The sequence below is a fragment of the Scomber japonicus genome, chromosome 21 (genome assembly GCF_027409825.1).
Source record: "Scomber japonicus isolate fScoJap1 chromosome 21, fScoJap1.pri, whole genome shotgun sequence".
NCBI lineage: Eukaryota > Metazoa > Chordata > Actinopteri > Scombriformes > Scombridae > Scomber > Scomber japonicus.
In genome coordinates, this window is record NC_070598.1 from 4,179,271 (window position 1) to 4,197,624 (window position 18,354).

Sequence of the window (18,354 nt, forward strand, 5' to 3'; positions counted from 1 at the left end):
CTTGTAAACCAAAAGCCTAATCTGACATGATGGATGAAGTGCTTTTATCAATGGTTACTTTAGTTAAAATACCTGTCAGGACACAATGAAACCAATGATGACGAGAAACTGTTGTTATCTTCGGCAGTCTGCATCCGAAAATCTGAAATAACTGGATTTTGTGCTAGTGTTTCTAACCTCAGACACCTGAACTCTTGAGTATCAGGATCAGGCATCATTAGAAGAGCTCATTGTATGTTCTGCATTGATGCAATTTATCAGTAAATGTCTCCATCAGGGCAGATCTCAGACCAGTACAGATTAATAACTAAAAAATTATGGCCATAGCAGTGATGCAATTGATTGATTGGAAAGTACTGCACTGTATAATGGAGTTGGCAATTCTTCCTACAATTGAGGAGCTCAGGTCAGTTTGAGTATGTGACTGACAAACCCCGAACAGAAGGACTCTAAAACCAAAGCCCATCAATAATAATACCACAAGGCCTCTACTCAACCAATTTAATTATAATTTCCTTGGCAAGACGAGACTCAAAGCTGTGAAGCAGTCAGACTTTCTGCAGTTTCTTTCCACCACATTCAGGTAGAGAGAAAGAAAGGTCAAAGTCATCTGCGGTTTAAAATAAACAATCAAAAATCATATTTAGTTGCCTGTGTGGCTGTTTCCAGTGTCAGTTATGAACAGTCAGTTGGGCCTATAGGCAAGGCAAGGCAGTTTTATTTATATAGTGCATTTCATACACAATGGCAACTCAATGTGCTTTACATAAAACAGAAAAACATGTAATTTGAGAAACATTAAAACATACAATTAGGATTTGTACACCAGTAGCAGAACTTTAAAATCTCTTCTATAGCTGACTGGGAGCCAGTGGAAAGACTTTAAACTAAAGACTAGAGACTTTGACCTTAGTTAGTGTATAACATGCATAGATAAAGATAATAATATCCCATTTCAGAGCTGCAGCAATAGCACACTCAGACAGACGGTTATTTCTGCAGCAACACTCAGATTTTGCAATTTCTGCAACTAGCAAATTAGCAAATGTATGGCTGTTGTTTCTGTTTTATAGTTGCTATGTGTTGTTATTAGTAGTATGAGATGAGAGTCAAACTGGAGGAAACTTGTGTTAACCTTCGTGTCGTCCTCCCGGGTCAAATTGACCCCATCTGTTTTGACTGTTCCTTCTTTCCTCCCTTCCTTCCTTCCTTCCTTCCTTCCTTCCGTCTGTCCTTCCTTCCTCCCTCCTTCTCTTTCTTTCCTCCCTTCCTTCTGTCCTTACTTCCTCCCTCCCTCCTTCTTTCCTTCCCTCCTTCCTTCCCTCCTTTCTTTCTTCCTTTCTTTCCTCCCTCCCTCCTTCTCTCTTTCTTTCCTCCCCCTCCCTTCCTCCCTTCCTTCTTTCCTACCTTTCCTTTCCTTCCTCTCTCCTTCTTTATTTCCTTTCCTCCCTTCCTTCCTTACCTCCTTCTGTCCTTCTTTCCTTCCTTTTCTTTCCTCCTTCCCTCCCTTCCCTCGTTCCTTCCTCCCTGCCTCCCTCCTTTCCTTCCTTCTTTCTTTCTTTCTTTCTTTCTTTCTTTCTCCCTTCCTTCCTTGACTCGAGGACTACAGGAGGGTTAAAGGCAAACTTGTTGTACTCACCATGCTGACCTCTGAAGTACTCTGGCTTGTGTCAGCTACCTGGAAACATGCTATTTTCTCTTTCTTCTGTATCGTGCAGTTTACAACACATAGTCATTCAGTTCTCAAGATTATACATCATTTAATTCAATAAGGAGTTTTACTGAAGAGGAAAATCTGCTTGTTAACTGCTTGCTAGGTTTGTTAGCTTGGTTTCTACTGATGTTTGATGTTCGGACCATCCTGTCTCTAAATGATCTGTAAACCCATTCCTGTTTTGTGGAGCAGTTCATACCCTGACGGAGGATAACAGTAGATGGTAAACAGCTACAGTAAAAGGGTAATAGCCTCCTCAATGTTGGACTCAGTTCCTAAAAAGTTAAATGCTTGCCATTGGTAAAAAAAAGTGTAAATCCAGTCATTAACTACCAACTAACTATTTTCGGTATAGTTTAATTGGTTGATTATTTCCCCCGATTAGTCATTTTAGACAGAAAGTCAGAAAATTGTTGTTGAAAGTGTCAATCACTAAAGCTCAAGGTCTTTATTTGTCCCATTCAACAGTCAACAATCTAAATATGACACAAATATAAATGTGATGAATAAAGACATGAGAAAATATTATAATTATCATATTCATCTGAAAGGCTGGGACAACAGAATTTGGGCTTTTTAAATGACAAAAAATGAATTAATCAATTATCAACAATAATAGGCGATGATTTGTTCATTGTTCTTCTTTTTTCTATTTATATTTATATAAATGTGACTTGAAGGAGGCTCAAAACTATTTAAAATCAATTTGGAAATATTAATGTACTCCTGAGTGAGTGGACCTAAGCATTATATTTAGGACCCCAAAAGTAGAAGGTCCCCAATTTCTATATCACTGCCCCCTGTACTGTACTAACACTGCTTCTCTATACAGACTTTATAATAACAGTCTCTGGCCCACCGGCAGGCCACGCACTTGTTGCAGCACTAGTCCCGCGAGAGAGGGGGAGCCGTGGGCGGATAGATGGATGGATGACCCTGCTCCTGCTCCCCTCCCAACCAGCCCCAGCTGTCAGCTCCCTTCCTGACTCACCCACCCTGCCCCCGGTACCATGGCGTCCAGCGAGGAGGACGGCACGGTTGAGGAGAAGGAAAACAACAACAAGAAGAAAACGAAAAGCACCGTCGCTACAGCATGGCTCACTTTCTACAACATCGCCATGACCGCCGGGTACGTGCGTAATTGCGCGCAACTGTCGCCTATTAATAAGAAAACCCTTCAACTTAGCCTCTCCCTAAAAAACTGTAAGCGTGTGTTGCTGTTTATAGGACTGTGTGTCTCTGTGTCAAGCCGAAAGTGCCTGTTCAGCTCGCTGAATTTAGCGGCTTTAGAGGAGTTGGAAGAAACTTGAGGAGAGTAGTTGATAGTAAAAAAAAAAAAAAAGATATATATATAAAAAGCGAGTGGGGATTTATGTGCGTTGTTGAAAATGAATGAATGGCGTTTGGTGAAAGTAACAGGCTCGCGCTGCAGCCGTGTCCAAATAGGGTTGACTGCATGGTGTCAGGCCCACAGCTCGTCCCGACAGTTGCAGTGATAAGTATAGCCGGGGTGCTCTGACACTGGAGCTCAGGTCTGGGACAGTCAAATGCTCAATGGGCAGATTTCTTAATAAACAACACATATTTATGAATTGCAAATGATATTTTTTTGCAATTTCCTGCAGCGTAGGGCAATATCGATTTTATCGTCTTAGAATTTGGATACTGTAATATCGTGATACAGCAGACATGTTGTTTTTTTCCTGGTTTTAAAGGCATTACAGTAAAATAATATAATTTTCTGAACTTACCAGATTATTCTAGTTGTTCTGTTACTTTCCTTTACCTACTTTGTCATTATAATTCAAATTACTGATGATTATTTGTCAAAACTCTTATTTTGAAGGCACCGATAGCCACCCCTATAATATTGTTGGAATATCAATATCGAGGTATTTGGCTAAAACAAAAAGAAAAAGTGATATATGATTTTATCTATATATCACACAGCCCTAATTTCAAGTCCTTTTTTTCCGTCTTCCTCAACAAACAGAAGACTTTTCTACTCGTGTCACTTCAGCAATGAAAATATTGGAAGAGCTGCTGTCAGATCAGCGAGTGGCGTTCACAGGATCATGATGACTGAACAGCTTCCCGTTTGGCACCGCGCCTCGGGCATCGATTACATCTTTATTTACAGCTCTGAGCTCTACGGACATGTTTTCACAGGATATTATGATAATCTTGTGTCTGTCTGCTCCGTTGATAATGATTCACCGTCACTGAGACTTGTTGAGCTGCTACGATTAGTCGATCGACAGGAAGTTGATCACCGATTTGATAATCGATTAATCGTTTTGAGACATATTTTAAAGATAAAATGTTGTAATTCTCTGATTCAAGCTTCTCAAATATGGTTTCTTTAGTCCTTTGTGACACTAAACTGAATATATTTGGATTGTGGACAAAAAAAGCCCAATATTATCTATTATCTACTATAATATCTTAGTAGCTTATCAATTCATTAAGAACAGAATCAATAGCTGCAGCTCCTCTATTCTTGGCTCACTTCATATTTTTACTTTAGTGCATCAACAAAAAATTCAGTGACTCCTGTTGTCCTCGAGTCAAGGGAGGAAGAAAGAAGGAAAGGAAGGACGAAGGAAGGAAGGGAGGGAGGAAATTCCTTCCTCTTTTTGTCTTTACTCCTTTCCTTCCTTTCTTCCTTCCTCTTTTCCTCCTTACTCCTTTCCTCCTTACTCCTTTCCTTCCTTCTCCCCTTCCTTCCTTCCTTCCTTCCTCTTTTCCTCCTTACTCCTTTCCTTCCTTCCTTCCTTCCTTCCTTGACCTGAGGACAACAGGAGGGTTTTAGTGAAGGAGATTTAGTAAAACCTGCATGTCAGTATTAGAAAGATCACGCCAGTAGGTCGTAGACAAGCTGTAAATATTTGGTTAAAAAGTGAAGATGTGACGGTGAGAAATGATTTTAAAGCAGACGTGACGTCACCATGAAGTTCAAACGGGGAGCCTGTAAAGGAAGGAAGGAAAGAAGGACAGAAAGAAGGGAGAGAGGGAGGAAAGAAGGACAGAAGGACAGAAGGAAGGGAGGAAGGAAAGGAAGGAAGAAAGGAAGGACAGAAAGAAGGACAGAAAGAAGGGAGGGAGGAGGGAAGGAAAGAAGGAAGGAAGGAGGGAAGGAAAGAAGGAAGGAAGGGAGGAAGGGAAGGAAGGATGGAAGAAAGAAGGGAGGAAGGAAAGGAAGGAAGAAAGGAAGGACAGAAAGAAGGACGGAAGGAAGGGAGGAGGGAAGGAAAGAAGGAAGGAAGGGAGGAAGGAAAGGAAGGATGGAAGAAAGAAGGAAGGAGGAAAGAAGGAAGGAAAGTAGGAGGGAGGGAGGAAAGAAGGAGAAAGGAAGGGAGGAAGGAAAGGAAGGATGGAAGAAAGAAGGAGGGAGGAAAGAAGGAAGAAAAAGAGGAAGGAATGAAGGAAGGGAGGAAGAAAGGAAGAAGAAAGGAAAGGAGGAAGGAAGGGAAGGAGGAAAGAAGGAAGGGAGGAAGGAATGATGTCATGAAATGTCTTATTTAGTCCAAATATATTCACTTTACTTTAATCTACCAGTAACTCCAGTCTGTGTGTGTGGAGGTTACCACCACAGTGTGAGCATATATTGTAGTTAAAGGAAGAAGATCAGCATTTAAAGCAGGGGTGTCAAACATGCGGCCCGTGGGCCAGATCCGGCCCGCCAAGGGGTCCAAGCCGGCCCACTTTCCTTATTCCTCCCTTCCTTCTATCTTCCCTTCCTTCCACCTGTCCTTCCTTCCTTCCTTCCTTCCTTCCTTCCGTCTTTCCTGTCTTCTTTTTCTTCCTTCCTTCCACCTATCCGTCCTTCCTTCCACCTGTCCGTCCTTACTTCCTTCCTTCCACCTGTCCTTCCTTCCTTCCGTCTTTCCTGTCTTCTTTTTCTTCCTTCCTTCCGTCTTTCCTGTCTTCTTTTTCTTCCTTCCTTCCTTCCTTCCTTCCTTCCACCTGTCCGTCCTTACTTCCTTCCTTCCACCTGTCCTTCCTTCCTTCCGTCTTTCCTGTCTTCTTTTTCTTCCTTCCTTCCGTCTTTCCTGTCTTCTTTTTCTTCCTTCCTTCCTTCCTTCCTTCCACCTATCCGTCCTTCCTTCCTTCCTTCCACCTGTCCGTCCTTACTTCCTTCCTTCCACCTGTCCTTCCTTCCCTCCGTCTTTCCTGTCTTCTTTTTCTTCCTTCCTTCCGTCTTTCCTGTCTTCTTTTTCTTCCTTCCTTCCTTCCTTCCTTCCACCTGTCCGTCCTTACTTCCTTTCTTCCACCTGTCCGTCCTTACTTCCTTCCTTCCACCTGTCCTTCCTTCCTTCCTTCCTTCCGTCTTTCCTGTCTTCTTTTTCTTCCTTCCTTCCGTCTTTCCTGTCTTCTTTTTCTTCCTTCCTTCCTTCCTTCCTTCCACCTGTCCGTCCTTACTTCCTTCCTTCCACCTGTCCGTCCTTCCTTCCGTCTTTCCTGTCTTCTTTTTCTTCCTTCCTTCCTTCCTTCCTTCCTTCCTTCCTTCCTTCCTTCCACCTATCCGTCCTTACTTCCTTCCTTCCACCTGTCCTTCCTTCCTTCCGTCTTTCCTGTCTTCTTTTTCTTCCTTCCTTCCGTCTTTCCTGTCTTCTTTTTCTTCCTTCCTTCCTTCCTTCCTTCCTTCCTTCCTTCCTTCCTTCCTTCCTTCCTTCCTTCCACCTATCCGTCCTTCCTTCCTTCCTTCCACCTGTCCGTCCTTACTTCCTTCCTTCCACCTGTCCTTCCTTCCTTCCGTCTTTCCTGTCTTCTTTTTCTTCCTTCCTTCCTTCCGTCTTTCCGGTCTTCTTTTTCTTCCTTCTTTCCTTCCATCTGTCCTTCCTTTCCTCCCATCCTTCTTTTCTGTCTTCTTTTTCTTCCTTCCTTCCGTCTTTCCTGTCTTCTTTTTCTTCCTTCTTTCCTTCCTTCCTTCCACCTATCCGTCCTTCCTTCCTTCCTTCCACCTGTCCGTCCTTACTTCCTTCCTTCCACCTGTCCGTCCTTACCTCCTTCCTTCCACCTGTCCTTCCTTCCTTCCGTCTTTCCTGTCTTCTTTTTCTTCCTTCCTTCCTTCCGTCTTTCCTGTCTTCTTTTTCTTCCTTCTTTCCTTCCATCTGTCCTTCCTTTCCTTCCATCCTTCTTTTCTGTCTTCTTTCCTTCCTTCCTTCTTTTTCTTCCTTCCTTCCTTCTTTCCTTCCACCTGTCCGTCCTTACTTCCTTCCTTCCACCTGTCCTTCCTTCCTTCCGTCTTTCCTGTCTTCTTTTTCTTCCTTCCTTCCGTCTTTCCTGTCTTCTTTTTCTTCCTTCCTTCCTTCCGTCTTTCCTGTCTTCTTTTTCTTCCTTCTTTCCTTCCATCTGTCCTTCCTTTCCTTCCATCCTTCTTTTCTGTCTTCTTTCCCTTCCTTCCTTCTTTTTCTTCCTTCCTTCCTTCTTTCCTTCCACCTGTCCTTCCTTTCCTTCCATCCTTCTTTTCTGTCTTCTTTCCCTTCCTTCCTTCTTTTTCTTCCTTCCTTCTTTCCTTCCACCTGTCCTTCCTTCCTTCCACCTGTCCTTCCATCATTTTAATGATCCGGCCCATATGAGATTAAATTGGTCTGTATGTGGCCCTTGATTGAAAATGAGTTTGACTCTTCTGATTTAAAGTATTTAAAGTATCCAATCCCACCATTAACCACTAAAGATATGAATACCAGTCATTACCAGAACAGAACCAGTATTTAATGGCTATAGTCTGTTATACTGTGAAGTGAGATTTGTTTCTTCTGAGACCTTCTGAATCTTAAAACTACTTTTTTATTTCTCCCTCCTTACCTCCTTTCCTTCCTTCCTTCCTTCCTCTTTTCCTCCTTACTCCTTTCCTTCCTTACTCCTTTCCTTCCACCCTTCCTTCTCTCCTAAATTCCTTCCTCTTTTCGTCCTTACTCCTTTCCTTCCTTCCTTCCTTCCTTCCTCCCTCCTTACTCCTTTCCTTCCTTCTCTCCTAAATTCCTTTCCTTCCATCTCTCCTAAATTCCTTCCTCTTTTCATCCTTACTCCTTTCCTTCCTTCCTTCCTACTTACTCTTTTCCTCCTTACTCCTTTCCTTCCTTTCCTCCTTCCTTCCACCCTTCCTTCTCTCCTAAATTCCTTCCTCCTTTTTGTCTTTACCCCTTTCCTTCCTTCCTTCCGTCCTTCCTTCCTTCCTTCCTCTTTTCCTCCTTCCTTCCTTGACCTGAGGACAACAGGAGGTTTTTAGTGAAGGAGATTTAGTAAAACCTGCATGTCAGTATTAGAAAGATCAATAACCTCACGCTAACAGGTCGTAGACAAGCTGTAAATATTTGGTTAAAAAGTGAAGATGTGACGGTGAGAAATGATTTTAAAGCAGACGAGACGTCACCATGGAGTTCAAACGGGGGAGCCTGTAAAGCTTTTCGGGGTCACGCTTGTGTTGATACTCGATGTGACATAACTTATACAGCGTGAGGACACTCATGTCAGCCGTGTCTTGATGAAGGAGGTGAAAATGAAACGTCTGGTCTGGGCTTCTCTCCAGCTCCAGTTTAACTTTAAAATGCAGAGTCATCGCTTTTCATCGACTCATCTTTTAATAGTTGGTCAGTAAATCTTCTTCTTTAACTGCCGCTTCACCGCGTGTTTAATTACATCATGAAACGAACACCAACATTTTAAAATGTCCGCGAACTGGATGTAATATTTGCTGCTGTGCTTTTATTTTATCTTATCTTTTGGTTCAGTGGGGAGGGAGAGGTAGAAAGAGAGAGAGAGAGAGAGAGAGAGAGAGAGAGAGAGAGAGAGAGAGAGAGTGGGGGGGGGGGGGGGGAGAGAGAGTGAGAGTAATAGAGAGAGAGAGGTAGAGGTAGAAAGAGAGCGAGAGAGAGAGAGAGAGAGAGAGAGGTAGGTAGAAAGAGAGCGACGAGAGAGAGAGAGAGAGTGAGTGAGTGAGTGAGTGAGAGAGAGAGAGAGAGAGGGGTAGAGAAAGAGAGAGAGTGATAAATAGATAGGGAGAGAGAGAGAGGTAGAAAGAGAGAGAGAGGGGTAGAGAAAGAGAGAGAGAGAAAGAGACAGAGAGAGAGAGAGCTTCTGTGAGAGGCTAAATGTTTTCTTTTTGTGAGAGAATGAAAAACTGGCAGAGACCAGATTAGAGTTTAGAGTTTCTAATAAATGAGCATTGACCTGTATCAGTTACGCTACTGAAATATGACCCAGTTTATTAGTTACTGATTGAGATGTCACTTCATTTCTTTATTAACTGTCCATAAAAAGTCAGACAGAAGAAGAAATTGGTCTCATTTTAACTGTCAGTGAAGTCTCTCTCCATACTGATATATTATATTTTGACTATAGAAATGAATCCCATACAATCTGTTTTCTTTTCATCCATCCAGAAGTCATTTTCTAACATATCCCTGTCTGTTGTTCCCTCTGCAGGTGGCTGGTTCTGGCCATAGCAATGATGCGCTTCTACATCCAGAAAGGCACACACAAGGGTCTGTACAGAAGTATAGCAAGGACACTCAAGTTTTTCCAGACCTTTGCGTTACTTGAGGTAAGACTTTAAGAAGAGGAGAGACAATGGCTGTGTTCGAAACCGCATACTACATACTACATACTACAGACTTCGATACTACACACTAAAGGACCAGATAGTAAGCAGACCGTTTACACTGTAGTAAACTACACGATTACCCACAATGCATTTGGTTCCTACCCGAGCTGAAATCATCAGGCTGAAGCTGATTTCATTTTAGCTCTAACTCACAAAAATAAAACACCCTGTTACCTTTTATTATTAAGAAAACCATAATAGCATTGGTGCTTTTATTTTGAAAACAGGAAGCGAACATACACTCGCTGTAGCTAACTTGAAACCAGCGAGGTGCGTGATCTATGACGTTTGTATTTGGGGGTTTTTCAGAAGTTGCATTGCATCTTGGGTAATGTGAGTGTGAGTAGTAGCGTTGCATCTTGGTAATGTGAGTGTGAGTAGTAGCGTTGCATCTTGGGTAATGTGAGTGTGAGTAGTTGTGTTGCATCTTGGGTAATGTGAGTGTGAGTAGTAGCGTTGCATCTTGGGTAATGTGAGTGTGAGTAGTAGCGTTGCATCTTGGGTAATGTGAGTGTGAGTAGTAGCGTTGCATCTTGGGTAATGTGAGTGTGAGTAGTAGCGTTGCATCTTGGGTAATGTGAGTGTGAGTAGTAGCGTTGCATCTTGGGTAATGTGAGTGTGAGTAGTAGCGTTGCATCTTGGGTAATGTGAGTGTGAGTAGCAGCGTTGCATCTTGGGTAATGTGAGTGTGAGTAGTAGCGTTGCATCTTGGGTAATGTGAGTGTGAGTAGCAGCGTTGCATCTTGGGTAATGTGAGTGTGAGTAGTCAGCTCTTGATGCATACTCTGCATTTCTGGAGAATCTAGTAAACCATCCAGGAACTTCTCACATACTCTAAATCACTACGCAGTTGAAACACACTACTTACTTCAAATGACGTCAGAGTTAGTACGAGTAGTAGGAAAGTATGAGGTTTAGAACAGACCCAATCATTGAAGAAGCAGCAAGAAAAATAGAAATAGAGGATGAACTAACACATGTTTTTCTTGTCTTACAGGTGTACATTGTGCCGTAGGTACGTGCTGATGATTTTATTATATTCTAGATTTATGTGAACATTTTTAAGATGCAGCTGTAAAACTTTATTTTTTTCTTACCTGATTCGCTGCAGGAATCGTGAGGACTTCTGTGATTGTAACCGGGGTTCAAGTGTGTTCGCGGATTTTTCATGGTTTGGTTCGTCACCAACAGCATCAGACAGGTGAGGACTACTGTTATATTTAAACACCAGCTCAGCTACTGTAGGCTTTTTTATTATTATCATTATTATTAAGTTGCACAAGTAGATGAGAAGGTTTCAGTTTCTTTACTGTCTGGTGGACAAAATGATGAAGATTGAGATTTTTAGGGTCTTTAATGTGTTTATTTTATCATTGGATGGCATAAAAATCTTAATAACCTTTCACTTCACATCTTTGGTTGATGTTAAACCTTTTTCTTCCTTAATTACTATTTCTTTGAACGTAACCGAAGATCCAGAATGAAGAAAGCGTACTCCTATTCCTGGTTGTGTGGACGATGACAGAGATTACCAGATATTCCTACTACACATTCAACCTGCTCCGCCTCCTGCCGTACTTCATCAAATGGGCCAGGTGGAGACGCTAGCGAAGCATTGAGCTTGAATTGTCTTGAGCATGTCGGGCCCGATTTGGTTATTTCACCTCTGGACATGCTTCCCTTTCCCCCCCTCGGCTTAAAACTGGCTTTACATGAGGGAGTAGATCGGACGTGTGTGTATTAAGTATCGCCTGTGTTGCAGAAGAAGAAGCATGGTGTGTGTTTATTGATTAGCACTTCGTAGACTAACCGCTAATGCTAACTCTGACAATGCTAATGTTACAGAAGACATTTATATAGTTTTAAAGGTTTATTGAGATACTAGATGTATTTTAAAGCACTCTACAAGAACAAACTGCTTCCATTATTAAATATTTTACAGAATTAGAAATCCATATAAGCCACTCGCTATGTGACGTACAAGAAAAAAAGGTGACGATGCAAAGTTCAAATAAAAAGAAGTGAGTTCAAGTGTGAGAGATGAAGTGTAAATTAAAGAAATAAGCTCATTTAACCCTCCTGTTGTCCTCGAGTCAAGGAAGGAAGGGAGGAAGAAGGAAGGAAAGTAGGAGGAAGAAGGGAAGGAAAGGAGGGAGAAAGAGAGAGGAAGGAAAGAAAGAGAAGGAAGGAGGGAGGAAGGAAAGGAGGGGAAGGATGGAGGAAAGGAAAGAAGGAAGGAAGGAAGGAAGGACAGGAAAGGAGGGAGGGAAGAAAGGGAGGAAAGGAAAGAAGGAAGGGAGGAAGGAAAGGAGGGAAGGATGGAGGAAAGGAAAGAAGGAAGGTAGGGGGAGGAAACAAAGAGAGAAGGAGGAGAGGGAGGAAGGAAAGGAAGGAGGAAGGGGGAAAGAGAGAGGAAAGAAAGAAAGAGAAGGAGGGAGGGAGGAAGGACAGATGGAAGGAAGGAAGGAAGGAAGGAAAGAAGGAATATATTATAATAATGACACTAAATTAACAATTAATGAATTAGTGCTGTGACAATAAAGCTAAATTAGGTATTAAATTTAACCTGCTTTATCAAACTGTAAAAAAAAAAGAAGTTTTGATTTTTGAACATAAAATTGAGGCAAATCTGGTGTTATCTGTTAAATATGACGAGCAGCGGTAGAGTGACATAATGCTACTGTATGAAGAGGACTTATGACGTGGCAGTCTGGCCTTGTGTGTGTCCCTGCTACAGTAGCTCAGCTGAAATTGGAGTCGTTGAGAGGAACGTCCAGCTGTACACATTGATAGCCGTCCAACACACAGGCCTTGGCATCTTAGGGGGGGGGGGGGGGGGGCGGAGGGGGGGGGGGAGAACGAGAGAGAGAGAGAGAGCGAGAGAGAGAGAGAGAGAGAGAGAGAGAGAGAGAACGAGAGGGGGGAGAGGGAGAGAGAGAGAGGTAGAGAACGAGAGAGAGAGGGGTAGAGAGAGAGGGGGGAGAGGGGGGGAGAGAGAGGTAGAGAACGAGAGAGAGTGGGGAAGAGAGAGAGAGAGAGGTAGAGAACGAGAGAGAGAGGGGTAGAGAGAGAGAGAGAGGTAGAGAACGAGAGAGAGACAGGGGTAGAGAGAGAGGGGTAGAGAGAGAGAGAGGTAGAGAGAGAGAGAGAACGAGAGGGAGGGAGGGAGAGAGGTAGAGAGAGGGAGAGAGAGAGAGGGGGGTGGAGAGAGAGAGAGCATGAGAGAGAGAGAGGGGAGAGCGAGAGAGAGGGAGAGGGGGGGGGGAGTAGAGAGAGGTAGAGAGGGAGAGAGAGAGAGAGAGAGAGAGAGAGAGAGAGAGGGGGGGGGGAGAAGTAGAGAGAGCGAGGGGGGAGAGAGAGAGTAAGCGAGAGAGAGCGAGAGCAAGGGGTAGAGAGCTAGCGAGAGAGAGAGAACTATCTCACTTCAGAATAGTGAAGTTTGAAATATTACTATTAACTAGGTGAGACATTTTTTTTTGCACTGGTGTGAAAAAAAGCTTCACTTTCTGCTCGTGGTTACTGCAATGTGATCATCATGAGGCTGTTTAGTTTCATACCAGCTCTCCTTTTATTATGACTGTTGACTCTCATGCATTAAATACCACACACACACACACACACACACACACACACACACACACACACCTCTAACCTAACCCTTTACGTCTTCTTCTTAAAGCATGGAGGAGACGCCAGGCCGCCCCTCTCTCTTGAGCGAGGAGGGGGGGGGGGGGTTGCTCATGTTCAGCTGCTCCTGTTTTTTAAGACCCATCTGTTTTGGTCATGGAATGTCCACCCAACATTTCTCCCCACATCCGCTGAGACGCTTCCCCGAGCCCCTTCGCTGCGGTCTTGACTAAATACAGGACCCCCCCTCTTGTAGCCCTGAGTCATGGCGTAGAGTAGACCCTACTAGAGGGGCCATGTGTTGTCACAAAGGGAGTCACGCCATCTCACACCCGCTGCATGTGGAGTAACCAGCAAGAACATGATAGTTTGTGGGTTATTTTTGTATGTGTAATATCAGCTCACTTTGACTGTAATGGCTCAATAATGGATTTTAGTTGATCACCCCCCCCCCCCCCCAACATTATATTTAACCAGGAAAAGACAACTCTGATGACATATCGCAATATTACGATATCTAAAAGCTAAGACTCCGGTCCTCTGAAATGAGGCCAACGCGGAAGTAATTTAGAACTGCATTCTATCAAAAGGCCACCAGGGGGCGACCGTCTCTATACAAGTCAATGGAGAATTCACCAACTTCTCACTTGATTTCTAACCTCAGTAAACGTTTTCAAAATGTGTTTATGGTCTCAATCGCTAGTTTAAAGCCTTCTTCAATGCAGTATGATGTTCATTTGGGACATTTTGGCCTCCCTGATTTTATATGTGACGATAAAGCAGGGTATGCATTAGGGCGTGGCTACGTCCTGATTGACAGGTTGATTGACCTATGTCCTCGAGATCCAGCCCTCGTAACCATAGTAACCTCCTCGCTCCGCCCATGGCCCCACCTCATGCCCATATAAGTAGAATCTGTGTTTTTATTTTTCCCAGCATGCACCTGAAATTTTCAAGATGGCGCTGCCTAGATTAGAAACTATTGGCTTCCGAGCAGCAGTCCACAAACCAATGGGTGACGTCATGGATGTTACGTCCATTTCTTTTATACAGTCTATGGTTTTAACCTAGGATTTATCTTAAGTGGATACATCAGGGCATGGTGCCTTTGACTTTGTTGCAGTGTGCATTAGTAGTTTGCAATCCCCTCATCTCACAAGGATATTAGAAGTTGTTTTTTTCCCGTTTGAGTTCCCGTGCACGAGTGTCTCTAACTGCAGAACTATAAAGCTGTATAAATCTCTGAGTATTTTGCTGACTGTTAAAACATCCCTTTTTCCTTTTTTCTTTGGTTCCAGATACAACCTTTTCATCATCCTGTATCCTCTGGGAGTCGTTGGAGAGCTGCTAACCATTTATGCTGCTCTGCCGTTCGTACGCAGAACTGGAATGTACTCCATGAGGCTCCCCAACAAGTATAACGTGTCCTTCGATTACTACTACTGCCTCATCATCATCATGCTGTCCTACATCCCACGTAAGGAGGATCCCAAGTCGTACACTGTGCACTCTGTAAAAGCACGTAGAGCCAGATCACCCCACTTTAAAAAAAAAAAAAGAAAACAGTACACTTAGCTTGTGAAGTGTTCCTTATGTGCACCATTATTCTCAGATTAACCTTTATACCTTGACGTAATAGATTGATGGCCTGTTATGTTACAATAATGAGCTGTGAACATTAAACTGTAGATGGGAGGTCAGACCCACAAAGACAAAAGGGTAGGATAGACTTGTGCAGCTTCTCGTGTCTCTTGAAGTATTATGACAAGCAAAGTGAAAAGTGGAGAGGAAGCTTTTCAGAGCGTTAAGAAACATCTCACATATCTTATAGAGCTATAAGTTGCAAGAGGCAGACCTGTGTTGTGAAAGGATTATTTGACATCTTTGGAAATATGCTCATTTTTATTCTTGCTAGAGGAGAGTTTAGGGAAGAAGACTGATATGACTCTCATGTCTGCACTCTAAATATGAAGGTAGTTTTCTAGGAATAGCTTCCTATATGATGTACTGGTCTTATCAAGCAGCTTTTGGCAAGAAAGTGGAGTTATTTGTATATCATAAATCTGCCTCTATCTATCCTTAGACCCTCAATTTGTATATGATAAAAACTCCCTGTGGTTTTTTGGGGATAAATACAAGAAACCTCAAGAAGAGCATCAGACGAGCATGCTGTAGATATTGTGTGTGCAGGAAGGAGAGAGAGAGAGAGAGAGAGAGAGAGAGAGAGAGAGAGAGAGAGAGAGAGAGAGAGAGAGTAGTGAAGTTTGGTGTGAAAAAGTATAGTGTACAGAATAGACTAAGGTGGCAAAATTACAGAAATACAGCATGGAAGAATAAGATGACACAATTATAAATGGATTGATGAAGAAAGAATCTGATCAAGTCAATGAGCGTATTTCCCAAAAATGTAGTCTATGGATTTCTAAATGCATGGTAGCTGCTTGAACGGTGGAACCATCTCAATACAAAGGGTCACCCTAAAGATTTTGGACAGGTTCTGCAATGCAATCAGGTGTGTTAGAGTCGGGTGATACCATAGACTGTAAAAAGATCACTGCGCTTTAGAGTATGACCTGTGACTTCACCCAAAATGTAGAACTAGTCCTTTAAATGTTCAATCAATCAATCAATCAATCTTTATTTGTATAGCGCCAAATCACAACAAAGTCATCTCAAGGCACTTTTCACATAGAGCAGGATCTAAACTGAACTCTTCAGGTTTTAACTTTAAAGAGACCCAACATTCCCACATGAGACACAGTGGAGAGAAAAAAACTCCCTTTTAACAGGAAGAAACCTCAGAACCAGACTCAGAGTGGGAGAACATCTGCCTCGACTGGTTGGGGTTGAGAGCATAGACATATATATACGTAGACGCTGCATTGACTGCTGCTGCCTATCTTGATACAAGGCCACTCGCTCCTGCAGTGCATTATGTCTATAGAGTATGTAGAGAATGATGTGTTTGCACTATTAAAAAGTGATCATACATCGCTCAATTATAATAAAAATAAATAAAATTGCTCAATTGTCAACATATATTCACGCGGGTTGTTTGTTACAAATGTCAGACACGTTTTTAACAAATTAAACTGTTTGGAAATCGGTTGAGATTTCAGTGAATAATTCTACTTTGAAACTTTGGAGTACCTGTTACCTCCATAGATATACATGCACTACTGCCTCTGCTAGCCCTGTACCAAGATGGCGGCACTTCAGACACGCCTCTCCACAATCAATGCGGCGTCTATGTGTATATGTCTATGGTTGAGATGAGAGAAAGGAAGGATAGAGGAGAGAGAAGCACAATGTGACGCACCGAGCAAGACAGAGCAGGAGAGTGAGAGAGAGAAGCCATGGCTAACCGCTAACCGCTAACTAGCTGTAGAGCTAACAGGGGAGCAAAAGCAACAGATGTTAAGCGGTAGGTTGCTAAAAGATCGAAAATGCAAGGGCGCTTTAAAACAAACTACAGACTAGCGTGTGCTTAAGTGTACAATGGATAAGTATTCACAGGAGTAAAGAATGTATCACAATTAGCTAAGTTAGAGGGCTAAGTAGAGAGCAGACACGCTAACAGTAACACAGTCGGCAACAGGAAGTGACGGAATACGCTTACCGGAAACTACGTCCTCCCCATAGATTCAGTCCGTCTGTTGAAGCAGCAGATTTTCCACTAAATCAGACCCAACATTTCACATCTTAAAATGAATTTGAATTTGTGATAATTAAGTTATATTGAAATAAGAATGTGCCAAGAAAAAAAAAGATTTACTAGATATGGCTTTGATATAATTAATAGCAAAGAATAGGATCGCATTTAATCCATTAACCATACAGACAAATATTACTACTATATTCTATGAAGCTGATCATGTCAAGAGAATGAAGCCACAGTTGTTGGATTGAATACACATAATACACATACTACAATATATATATATATATATTATACTAAATGTTATATATGTATATATATACATATATAACATTTAGTTTTATGTCTTTAAAATGACTCAATTATAAAGTTAACCTTTGTGTCGTCCTCCCGGGTCAAATCAACCCCGTCTGTTTTGACTGTTCCTTCTTTCCTTCCTTCCTTCCTTCCTTCCTTCCTCCCCTCCTTCTTTCCTTTCCTCCCTTCCATTCATCCTTCCATCTTTCCTCTGTCCTTCTTTCCTTCCTCCCTTCCTTCTTTCCTCCCTCCCTCCTACCTTCCTTCCTTCTTTCCTCTGTCCTTCTTTCCTTCCTCCCTCCCTCCCTCCTCCTTTCATCCCTCCTTTCCTTCCTTCTTCCTGCCGTACATCCTTCCTTCCTCCCTCCCTCCTTCCTTTCCTCCCTCCCTCCCTCCTGCCTTTCTTCCATCTTTCCTCCACCCTTCCTTCTTTCCTTTCCTCCCTTCCTTCCTTCTTCCTGCCTTCCATCCTTCTTTCCTCCTTCCCTTCCTCTCTTCTTCCTCCCTTCTTCCCTTCCTCGAAGACAACAGGAGGGTTAATATTATATTTTAACTGTAATATATGTTAAATCTAAAGGGATGATTTATGAACATGAACAGAGTGAGATTTTATACAATGGCAATCATCATTTACTTTTTCCTGCCTCATCTCTGATTATGACACATATTGATTAGAAGACGTATTGACAATGTGATTGATCAGGTTTCATTCATTCTTCTCCTCCGCAGTGTTTCCTCAGCTCTACTTCCACATGCTGCGGCAGAGGAGAAGGATGCTTCACGGGGAAGTCATAGTGGAGAAAGACGACTAGACAAACATCAACCACCTCATGCCTTCGTTTGAGCCACACAAACCCTCACCTTCACCTTCATCTCCCCCCTGCCCCCTCCCTCCCCCCCAAACCTGCTTCATCATCATCATCATCATCATCATCATCATCATCATCATCACCATCTCATCTTTAGTACCATCAGCCGTTACATTCTACATCGCATCGGGACCGGAAGCTGACGATCTGTCTTGACGAGAGCTAGGAAACGAATCAAAAAAAAAAAAAACCCCATTGGAGTTCATCAGTTGTGATAAAAGCTGAATCCTGAGTGTTTCCTATCTGAATTCTAATATTGGAAAAACATGTTTACAGTCCCAGTGTTGCATCGTCTGAAAAGCTTTCCAGGGAAATGTGAAATGAAACATTGGAGGAAGATTGTAAGTTATGTCTTGACTTGCCTCCCCCCCCCTCCTCCTCCCTCCTCCCTCCTCCCTCCTCCCTTCCTCCCACCAAGCCCACCCAAATTGGCAGCAATAATAATATATATATTTCTGTGTGTGTGTGTGTGTGCATTTTCCATCACAGCGATTTTCTACAAAACTAAAATCGTGTGGCTGTACAAAACCAAACCAAAAGAAAAAAAAAAAAAAAAAAAAGGATCCAAAAGAGAAAAATA

The 18,354-nt window shown here is 42.6% G+C and overlaps 1 protein-coding gene across 1 annotated transcript; it reads left to right on the forward strand.

The window, feature by feature from the left end:
* Nucleotides 1–2,724: 2,724 nt before the first annotated feature.
* hacd1 (3-hydroxyacyl-CoA dehydratase 1) lies at nt 2,725–17,717 on the forward strand. The gene is given in 8 exon segments (XM_053342174.1): nt 2,725–2,843; nt 9,146–9,263; nt 9,633–9,651; nt 10,435–10,487; nt 10,489–10,524; nt 10,797–10,918; nt 14,249–14,427; nt 17,635–17,717. Coding segments are annotated over 8 exon segments (729 nt in total).
* Nucleotides 17,718–18,354: the final 637 nt, after the last annotated feature.